General features: G+C 30.3%; 1 protein-coding gene across 1 annotated transcript in view; it reads right to left on the bottom strand.

Annotated features, from left to right (window-relative positions):
• Positions 1-12,117, bottom strand: part of LOC106457946 — a 94,899-nt gene that overhangs the window by 45,123 nt on the left and 37,659 nt on the right. The window contains exons 6-10 of the mRNA XM_022384038.1: positions 11,502-11,583; positions 7,693-7,801; positions 5,915-5,979; positions 5,057-5,184; positions 356-503 (exon numbers count right to left, since the gene is read on the bottom strand). Coding sequence (XP_022239746.1) covers positions 356-503; positions 5,057-5,184; positions 5,915-5,979; positions 7,693-7,801; positions 11,502-11,583 — 532 coding nt within the window. The remainder of the gene's footprint in view (positions 1-355; positions 504-5,056; positions 5,185-5,914; positions 5,980-7,692; positions 7,802-11,501; positions 11,584-12,117) is intronic.

Raw genomic sequence — 12,117 nt, 5'->3', positions numbered from 1 at the left:
CAAACAATAGAAAATAATACTAGTATTTTTGTATCAGAGTAATAGCTAAACTGTTCTAAATGAAACAACTGTGTAGTCACTTCTGCCCCACCCTGTAAGTGTATACAAGGATATTGCATCTTTAAATTATCACAGCACATATCTACATAAAAATACTTAATGAACACTTTCTTTTAATTTCCATATCCTGGTTCTGAATTTCGCAAAATTAAGTATTTCCATTACAGTCATTTTTAAGTTAAAAAAATTAAGTTAATGTTGCAAAATTTCCTTTAAATGTTCAACAAAAATTATAAATAAACTTAAGGAGAAAAAACTGGTTGAAAAATATTTGAATGTACAATAAAAGTGGTACCTTCCATGCTTTCTATTTTTTGTAGTGTGGAAGTAGTGATTACATTGTCTTCTTGTGTTAATTGGTTATTGGTTTTTTCTAGAAGCCCAGGTTGTATTCCAGAAGTGTTAGCAACAACCGGCACTTCACCTCCTTCCATGATTAGGAACTGAAATCACACAAACAATTTGTAAAAATAAAATTACCTTCATATATACATAGACAGATAATAAATATTTTTAAATAATCAGCTCATTTGGCAGCTTTAAAAGTTCTGAAGCAAAGTGGCTTAGACTTTTTGATTTTTCTAATAATGTGAATTATTATCCTATTATCACCAGGTAATGTCTAAAAAGATTTTATTTTTTAGATTTTATTTCAAGACATTTTATACTGATGCAAAAAGGAATAATCAGAAAAGTATTTAGTGATATGCAAACATTCAATTTAGGTGGCTTAAAAGAACATTTGATAAATATTTAAGAATTAAACATGTAGAATGGATTAACTGATTAAAATTTTATTTGTCTTTGTCTTATAATACGTTAAGAATGTTGCAGGAAAATTATTTCTGTAAAGCTGCATTTAGAAAAAAAGAAGATTTCAGTAAATCTATGTTCAGAAAGAAGACGTGATGCAGTTTTCTTTCATAAAGAGAGGAATCTTCAAATCGGTTACCAAAAAATTTTCTTTTAAATCGGCCTTATTAAAAAATGCTCCTAATTGTATCCTTATTGCATAGGCAATGATCAACAAGCCAACCTTAAAAAAAGGAAAAAGAAATGACAACTTCCGGCTAGACACACATGCTTTTATCGAATGTGTTTCAAATCTCAGCACTTACACTTTGTCACTTTTGACATTTGTCTAAAATCATGAAATATTAGCTTTTGTTGTCGATAAAGACGTGTACATTCTGTAGTTAGTAACGGGTGCAAAGGGCATTCGGTTACTATAATTGCCCATCTTCGTGATTCTTGTTTTTCAACCATCTGCTTTTTATTCAAAAAATATCTAGTTTTTCTCATTCACAAGCAATCCAAACAATCAGCAATCATGTTTGTCGTGCCACAACTAACTATGCATATTAATAAATAGTGGGACTGCCAAATGATGAAATGGAATGTTCCATAGCTGTTCAATAGGTTAATTATATTGTAAATATTTCTATATACCCATTTACCACTTTCAACTTATAGACATTTCCGACAGTGAAATACACAATTCAAACAATTGACAACCCCCCCCCCCATTGGAAAGTAATGGGATATTCCAAATTTCCAATTACTCTGTTGTCATGCAGTCTTCAGTGATTTCCCCAAACAATGATCTAATACACAATATGGTACTACCATATTTTCATGTAAATAACCCACTCCCTGGTATACCCTGTACCTGAGGAAAAAAAGTGCTTTAAGAAACTTTTAAGCACGTATCACCCACACTCATGTATACCCTGCAAACCACTGAAACATACAAATTTTGGAAGAAAAATACAGTTAAAGTATCCTTTTACATTACAGTAACACAAAAAAACCTTCATTAAACAGAGATTCAATGTGGTTATGTCACGTGGTGAAGCCAATCACAGGTTAAAGGTTGTTATGGTGATGCTATGGGACACACTGAAAGTGAAACCTACTCGTCTTGGAATATGTAAGCAATTGAATTAAGTCGCAATTGTAATCTATTCAAATACTGATAAATATAGTCAAAAGTATTTGTATTTATACTTTGTTCTTTGACCAGAGAATAACTTGGATTGCTAACAGAAGTACTTATTGACCAATTGATGAATCACTCCACATTTTGAACAAGAACAACATAAATGAATATTTGGAATAGAAAATTAGCAATTTCAGTCTTAAAAACAAACAAAAAATATATACTTTATTACATGCACATGATTATACCCTACAGTTGACTTTTTTGAAAACTAATTTAACATATAACCCACAGGTTATTTGCATGAAAATACAGTAACAGCGAGCCACATGGCGTATCATCCTGAGAACTTCACGGGAAAAGTCAGCATAGATCTCCAGCATGCACACAGTGTGCATTAGCTCTGTGCATAAGGTGCTGTTATCGACTGTTTGCTAATGTACGTTCAATAAATAAATGGGTGTGATGTGTGGAGCATTGCTTCTTAACAATTCTTTCATTCAATGTATCAACTTGTGTAAATAAATGAGAAACAGACAGAGATTATTTAACTGAGAAAGTACAGGGTCATGATTGTAAGCATATTTGTAAATCAGAAGATTATTGTTGTGAATAAATTGGTCTGGGTGGTGTTATTTTTAATTTCTAGGCAATCGGTTTTCTATGATCGGGAAATTCTACATATTCTACCGATTCCAATTGTCACCTGATTATCGGTAAAACACTGCACAATATAACATAACTTTAAATTAACCCAAAATATTGATTTAAAAAGAGAATAATAATGCAATTCTCATGTTAGTCTTTCTGATGCATTTTCACATCTATTTCATTACTTAATTTCACCAGGCATAACAAGAAAGGCAGTCATGGGCTGCTATCATCCCTGGGGTTAAAGAGAAGCTACCTAACATCTGTGGCCTCTTTGATCTAATGCTGTCTGTACTAGCCAGCTCTGCTGAGGCAGAGAGAAGATTCAGCAAGATGAAGATGATTAAGACCAATCTGAGATCTTGTCTGGGAGCTGACACAATCATTGATCAGCTTCTGGCCATGTTGCACATGCCTTCAATAAGTGACTTTGATCCCATAACAGCTATCCATCTTTGAAACTCAGAATCTTAGCACAAGAGACCAAATGCTGGCAGGATCCAGAATGAGAAACAGGTGCAGGAGAGTGACAAAGAAGGGGATGAAAGAAGAATCCAAGAAATGGATGTTAGGACATCATTGGACATTGACACTGATGCACACTAGATTTCCTTGCGTGATTTATTTTGATTAGGAAAGGACACTAACTTAAGTTTAACTCATCACCACCTAAGCCATTTTAGAGCTATTTTCATGGTTTCCATATGTTGCTAATTTGAGAATTTTGCTTATTACAATTTCAAATTCATGAATGACTAATTAACAGCTGTTTTAAGGATATGAAAGAACTGACTGCTATAAAGTTAGTGGTAATGTAAATTGTATGATTTTTCCATTTCTCCATCAAAAGTGTTTGACATTTTATTGCCATATATGAATCAGTTAAATGGTAATGGGTTATATGGGAGCAAGGTTAGATTACACTTACGGTGATGCAAAGATTTTCTTTCATTATTTTTTTATTAGGAAAGGACACTACTTTAAAGGGGAACAAAAAGTTGTTGTTATGTCATGCTTTAGAGAGAAATTAAAGATCATATATGAAATAAAAAGCATTTAAGTGGTCTGAAAAAAAATGGAATGGTTTGACTTGTGTTTTTTTCATGAAATATTAGTTCACAACAAAATAAATGGAGGTATGTTGATATCTCTAGTTGCCTTTCAATTTACATAACATCCACTATTTAATTCAGTGATTTTTCTGATAACCTTCACCACAGAGTACATTTTACAACAAGCTATAGGACTGACCCTAAAAATGCATGTTTTGGGAACCCGACTGGCTCCATAAAAAAAGTTTTGTTTGTTTGTTTGTTTTGAATTTCACACAAAGCTACACGAGGGCTATCTGCACTAGCTGTCTCTAATTTAGCAGTGTAAGACTAGAGGGAAGGCAGCTAGTCATCACCACCCACCGCCAACTCTTGGGCTACTCTTTTACCAACGAATAGTGGGATTGAGTGCCACATTATAATACCCCCACGGCTGAAAGGGCGAGCATGTTTGGTGGGACAGGGATAAAAAAAAATGTTCAGCGTGAGCCTTCAGTACAGCGGTCTAGTCATATGCTTTTTAGTGCTTACAAAAGAAGCAGAGAGCCGAGTTTCTTAAAATACATGAAATCCCATGGGGCACCAGATTTGCAAGGCTATATTCACCTTCACAAGATGCACTTGTCAAGGGGAAATAATTTGATTGCAGGTAGCTCAACCACAAAAGCATAAGAAAATACACTATTAACAGAAAAGCTAAAATATAGTATCACCTATATTTGTTGTTCATCTTTTTTTTTATCATCTCCGTGACATGCTTGATAAAATTTCAAATCCATATGGACTCACAATTGTTTTTGCTATTTGATTTAAAAAACAAAATCCAAGTCTTTTACACAACACAAGGAAGAAATGTGCATCAGTTAGTATAAGAATAGGGAGATAAATGTTCCAATATTTCATGAATTTAGTACACTTTAAAAAATAAGAGATCTTTCAGTTAACACAAATGTGGTAAACTTCGGTACCACAGTTTTTTTGTTCATAATAAATATGAAAATATATCTATTACTTACATCATAAGTCAGCCATTGTAATTCTTTATCTTTAACAAATAAAAGTTAAAAAAATATCAATCAACCAGTGGAACTGCAGATTATGAAAGGACTAAGTTTGTATAATTCAACTACATTCATCATAGAATGTTAACTTTGCAAAGGGACAGAAAGTAGAGAAAAAACTGGAAGAAAATATTTTATAAACAATTCTAATTCTTCATCAACACACGTTGTCAAACATAATAACTTGTATACTATAGTGGTTACGATTCATAAATTACTGATAGTTTTCTAATTTCATCACCATTCCAGGAAAATGCATATTATGTAATGAAGATATACAAGACAAAACAGACCTCAACTGTAAGAGAACCAGTCACAGAATCACTTCCTATTGGTTGAGACTGAAGAGGAATGACTTGCCTCTGGCTTGGGCTGTTCATTAGCTCCTTCACTCCTATCATGCCAAGGCCCAGCAATTGCTCTGTTGTTAAACAAGAACACAGTAATAATAAACTAAAACCCACCTTCTTGAACCATTTCTTTAAAAATATTACAGCAACAGGAATTAATCTAAAATTCTTTAACATGGCAATTCTTATTTAACAGTTACATCTATCGTTTTATAAAAGTTATTAACTATATTGTTTTTCCAATATTTTCCTCTTTTCACTGTACACTCTCTACTGGTAACAAACACCAATACTTTAATTCATAAACATTTATAGCTTATGAAAACAAACAACGATAAAAATTTTAAAACAAAAAACAAATTATACGGTATGATTTTTTAGGTAGACAAATAAAATATTCATATGTATTATAGAATGACAAATTTTTACATAATTTAAAAAAAACTAGTATGAAACTCTTCTCATTTCACTCAGTCAATATACATATATATATACAAGTTTTTCTTTTTTAATCTGTCATGGCTATAAAGTAAATTTCCTATTTTAATATAGTATTATAGTTCATATACAATAACATGCAAATCTTTTTATTATAACCAAAATTCATAAAGTAATCACTGATGTTTATGTACAGGATCTCCATTATTTTAAAATATGTTTTATTCATTCCTGATCTTAGTTTTTATAGTATTAATAACAGCACGAACAAAAACCCAATGCAATATAAATAAATCACTAATAACCAAAGGATTATCTAGATTGTTTTGATTTTTAAGTGCTGAAATGATTGGTTGTAATTACCTTCACTGTCATTTCCAAATTCATGGACCTCAAAAATAATTTCAGCTGATGTTTCTTTCAAATTGCTGCAGGACAAAAAAGAAACATTTCACAATAAGTTTGATGCTTTTGTGTATTATACCATTTTTGATGTACGAGTATATTCATAAAATGATAATAAAAACAGCAAGTCCATAATAGAACCTTATGGTAACTAGTAATATAACTGACTATTATAAATACAGTCATATTTTTAATACATAGTGCATTATGTTCTGCTGATTCAATGAGAATATTTCCATATAAAAACATCTAATATTTACTGCAAAAAGCACTAGCTTTTTTACCTATATTTAAGAAACATATGCTAGCACTAGAGAGAAAAACATACAACTTCTTTACGCTTACATCAAGAAATAACCATTTAAAAGCTACAAGTTGTAATTCCCCACAAACTAAATATGCATATCATTTAATAGTATTATTTTACACAATTGTCATAATCATACATACAAGGGTATTGTACAATCAGCAAAGCACATAGAACATTATGATGTGCTCTACTTCCCACATATAAAGCTATTATTGATCCAACACAAAGCTCAGGCTGAATTTGAAATTTATCAAGTCAAGAAAGAAACCCAACTAACCTACATTCTATGTTTCATGACATGTTGATGTAGTAGCACACTAAAGTATAAAGTGTTTTAGATGTCCTAACTCGGAACTGTATGCCTATTGCTCAACAACAGCATAATAATTCAGCAACAAATTAGCTTATAACAATCCACATATGCAGATTATTTAAAAGTAATATTTTATAGAGTGATATTAATGAGTTAGCAACATTTTAATATATTTATTACCTTTACATATTTTAACATGAAACTATTTTTCAACTACGTTGAAAAAAATATCATGATAAAATAAGTAATTTAAATTTTCATTTTATCACAACTATAATGTAAACTGTAACTTTCATAAAAGAAAATCTGATCACTGGGAAATATATTAATGATGCACTACAGGTGACCACTATCACTAACTACATTTAGTCTATTTATTCATCATGTCAGCTCTTGTGTAAAACACGTGTTGTTTTACATAAAACATATTCCAAAAAAATTTTTTTTTCTTCAAAATTACTTACTTTAAAAATAAAGAGAATAACGACATCAATAAAATTACCTCATCCAATATTTCAATTGTAATTCATATTTAGGCTTATTGTGAAGCAGCCATTTAGTTAACATTTTATCCATTTTTTAAATTCACCAACATATCCATTAAATGATCATATATTAAACAGATTTTGTTGATTGGTTGAAATATTTTCAGCTTTGCTCTTGTATAATACAATGGGGCTAGGACAACTAAATGATGAAATAATGCAATATTTACAATGTATTTTAGCACTCACTCATTTACCAGTTTATTAAAAACTGTACTATAATCAGGGGGTTATATGAAAAGACTATCAGGAATTAGTTCAACACCACAAATGAGGTAAATAATAAAATATGAAAAAACTACCAGGACTCCAACAACATAATTCAAATTATGCACAAGTTTTAGCCAACTTCAAAATACAATTATTAGTCACCGATAAATAACACTTTTTTCTTTCAAATAATTGTAATGCAAACTTAAAATAATGAAATAATTTTCCTTATTGAAAAGTGAAATACAAGCAAGGTTCACAAATTTGGAAGCTCTGTACATACACATAAAACTACAGTTCATATATATTTTAATTGTGTGTTTACAAAACTAGCATTTCTAGCACATTCAAAACTTACAAAAGAAAAGGTTCATCCCAAAATGGGTTGTTTGTGTTTTTTGCTGGGGATGTTTGAAACCTCTGTAATGGTTCATTCAGCTTAACAACACAGTAAGGATCTTGACAACCTAGGAGATAAAGATTTTTAGATACATTAATTTTTGAATTAATTTTTTGTGTAATTATACAACCTAAATTTTTGATTTTATAAATTAAAAGTTTAGAAGTGTTGAGCTAAAGATTTCAATTGCTTACAGTGCCAACTGCATAAAATTTAGCAGTTACATGGTGAGACACACAATGAGATGGTATATGTGCATCGTGTATTAGGTATCATGCAAATATCATAATGCATAATTTTGCACAACATGTACAGCATGATGTTTTGTGTAGCAGTGTGTGTATTGTCTTGTGGTAGATGTAGCTAAGAAATGTTACTACTGTGGGTATATCTTAAGAAATGTTTGATAACTATCTGGACATTATAAAGATTTTGCATATGAAATTTCAAAATTTTCTGATGCATAAAAGTATTTTTAATCTTAAAATGAAAATTACTCTGAATGATAGATAGGCAAGATGTGAAAAGAAAAAAAAAAGTTATGAGAAACATTGCTTTACAAACCTTAAGACTTAATAAAAAAATTAAATATTTTGCATATGCAAGCATTGTAATGTTTACTGATAAACTGCCAAATTTCGTTAACACTCGTTTACTAATTTAAAAGTTATAGCATGAAAACTATAACAAGCACAAAATGGTTACAAGGTCGGTTCTAGGGTCTGAGCCCGCATTGAAAGAGTTAAAGGAGGTGCCGGACTATCAGTTGCTGGTAAATCGGTGGTGTACTGTAATACCACAAATGTACCTTATTGTAAATCCATAAATTTCTTTACAGATGAGGGAGAAAAATATTAACACTACTTTAATTAGTATTTTATTGCTTATAATACAGTATTTTAAATATTTTTTTCAGTTCAATATTTGTAGAGAGACTGTTATTATAGACTTTGGAAGAATTTATCAGAAACATATATTGTATGCTTGAGATATGGATTTCATAAAATACAATTATATCTGTAAATTTCACTTCACAATATCCTGAATATTGAAACTATGATGTACCAGTTAATAATTGGACATTGCTAAATAAAGACAGTGTATACTGTTAATTAATTAACGGTTAGTTATCAGATGCATTTCTTGGGATTTGTGTCATTACTCAGTTACATTTTAAACATTAGTAAAACTAATTACACATATGCAATACAGCTGTGATAAATTATCCATAATTTTTTTTCCGATAAGCTAATTTCAACGATTTTATATTATGTGATCACACTTGTCAAATTTTTGTAAAGATACATGTTTATAAATAATCCCAATACTATTAAAACAATTATATTTTATTAAAGTATGTCAAAGTTACAAACATTTATTCAGTAAGAAAACTGCACTTAAACAGCTATTTGTAATTGACCAGTCTTGCTTTAAGATTTATGAATAATTACTATGTATGTTCATTCTGTTAAGCAGAACAAAAATCAAAACAAACAACAATTTTGATACGTGTTGTAAAAACGTCTATCATGCTAAAATTGGCTATCAAAATATTGCATGTAAGAAGGTTAAAAAGTGATAACAGGAACTAAAAAAGTAAAAATTACTTTTATAAATATATTAATCTAAAATCAAACTATACTACACTTTTTTTTTTGTTAAGTATGATGTCCTGGTAATTTAGTGACTTTATACAGATATATATGCCAAAAATCTCAAGTCCTGGGGTTGAGCATGACTATTGTTCTAAGACTCCTGCCTAAAAATGAAGGCAGCCAGAAATTTGATAGCTCTACTAACATGTCTGAATAAATCTTGCTGGTAAACACTGTACTACTAAATTGTGCACATATACTTGGTGGTGTGTCATATTTAGTAAGATTTTCAGGTTTTAGCACAGTATATTTAAAAAAAAAACATTTAACTTCATGCAAATGTAGCTGACATTATTTGATTATGTTTTGCTTTATTCAAATTTCAAACATGGTTAATTAGATACAATTGGTATTAATATATATTTAAACTAAATGTCTTAACATGAAATGAATTCTTAAATGTATAACAGGACACTCACAAAATATCAGAAATAACCTTTAGAATTGAGTAAGTTTGGATTAGCTTTCAGAAATCCTTTTTTCAGTTGTTTATACAGATGTTTTGCTACAAATTCATTAAAATCACATAAGTATACACTTTTTCATGTTGTTATTAACATATTCACAAGAAAAGAGTGTTATGTTTGCTTTTTAGTTTCTTGTTGTTTTGACTTAATGTATTATTTACTAAATAACAAAAATTATCTACTATCATCAAATGCTTTAATTGCAATTAAGATAAAATTTAAAAGCAACACAATGGTCAACCTGTGGTATGTCCTCTGCAGGGACTCAGTTTCGTAAACCTACCACTGACCCACTGGTGAACTAAATTAAAATCCTTTCTTGCAAAGTCTCATTGTTTACACATGCAAAATGAAAGGAAGAGAAGTTAGCAGTGTTCTAATAATATCTTTTTAAATATTTATTTTGTTCTGAGCTAATTAAGAAGTTTAAAATGCCATCTAAGCAACTGTAGTTCTTAATATATAAGCACGAACAGTGCCAAATCTAATTATGCACACGGTTGCAGGATTTTCACAACATTGCATTATTAACACACTGTATACTGTGATCTTGCATAATTCTTGCATTTTCACCACTCAAGCCTAGTATCAGTGTAGTGGTTCCCAAACTGAAATTCATGAAATGGTCTTGGGAGGGGGTGCCTCAATAAATATAGAAATATTCTCTAAAACTTCCCTGACACAAAAGACAAATCAATGTTTTAGTGATAATTTCATTTATATTAATATATACAATTAAACATTCTTGTTTAAGCTTGTAAATGGCAATGATAAAAAGGTACCTCAAAGTGACCGTTAGGGGGGGGGGTGCAAGCCACAACTTTTTACAAAATGCTATTCAACATGGTATTATGCATTTTATGTCAGAGCTATTCATGTTACCCTACGCTGTTGATGTAGCAACAGTAAATGGTAGAAGAAAGTAAATACCAGATACAATATACAAGAATACTGACAAAAGACCTGTACATATGCATTTGGAGATTGTAAAGGTTATATGCATTTGCATATGCAAACTATATGATAGACAAAATTATCTTTATTCTTTTCAAGAATATCACCTTGCACTCTGACTTGTCAGTCTCAGTCAGGCTGATGTAGTCAAGTGTAAATACATTTGTAACTCATCTGATTTTTTTTTGTACAACAGACCTGTACATTTTACTAAAAGCTTGCAACATTTCACATAGATACACTGAGTAAATTCAGGATTATAGTCAATATTCCTTCTCCAGTCTGGGTAAGTCTAATGGACCAGGCCCATTAGGATATTGGGGGGGGGGGGGAGTAATCAGTCACTATGTGTATGTTCTTGGGTTGGGGTCTGGGCTTCAAGGTAAAAAAATTTGGTAAAGGCTTCGTTAGTCTACTGTAAAATGTAGCAAAAATCTGTTAATCCTACTAAAATAGCAAGAATAACATACAACACAAAAATCAATACATTAACTGTCACTCAACTTCAATTTTATAAGCAAATGGCATTACTTAAAAAATTACAAAAGATGTTTAAAGCCATCATAAATTCACATTTTCTTCAACATAAGGAATTTCATTAGAAAACTTTCATTTAAAGGTTTTTAGCATGCTGTAAAACATTTCATTTTTGTCACAATAAATGCACCTTATAATTATGGAGAGATTTTACCTTTTTTACCACCAAGGCCAGTAGCTTTAATGATCTTAAGTAACAATCGTTGCTCATGTCTTGTTGATGGATGTCTACTTGGCTAAAAACCAGTGAAAGATATTAGATTAATATTATATTTAAAAAAACAACAGAAAAATAAAACTGACACAAGCTAAGCCAGAATTTCATTTAGTATATAATATTAAACACTGTAGCTACAAAATAAAAAACTGTTACTTTACATCACAGATGTTGTACATTTTATATCAACAAAATGAAACCTTGAAATTTCAAGAATAAAAATGGAAATATAATTAAGGCATTTGCTTCATCTTCATAAGAAATGTAGTGTAAAAATTTTGATGACTGCAATTAGTTTGTTCTATTAGAGTAAGAATATTAATTTTTAATTTAGTAATGTTAAATCTGAATGAATCAAAATTCTATAAGCACATGTAAAGACAATCTAATGTCTTTAATGCAAATTATGCCATAAAAATATGCTTAACTTGATATAAGCACATATACTGTGCAGGCAACTTCCCTCTCAATAAAACCCAAATTAAGATTGAAACTCTTGTAACCATTTTGTGCTTGTTATAGTTTTCATGCTATAACTTTTAAATTAGTAAGC

Source organism: Limulus polyphemus, unplaced genomic scaffold (genome assembly GCF_000517525.1).
Source record: "Limulus polyphemus unplaced genomic scaffold, Limulus_polyphemus-2.1.2 Scaffold395, whole genome shotgun sequence".
Lineage (NCBI taxonomy): Eukaryota > Metazoa > Arthropoda > Merostomata > Xiphosura > Limulidae > Limulus > Limulus polyphemus.
This window is presented reverse-complemented; position numbering and strand designations above follow the sequence as displayed.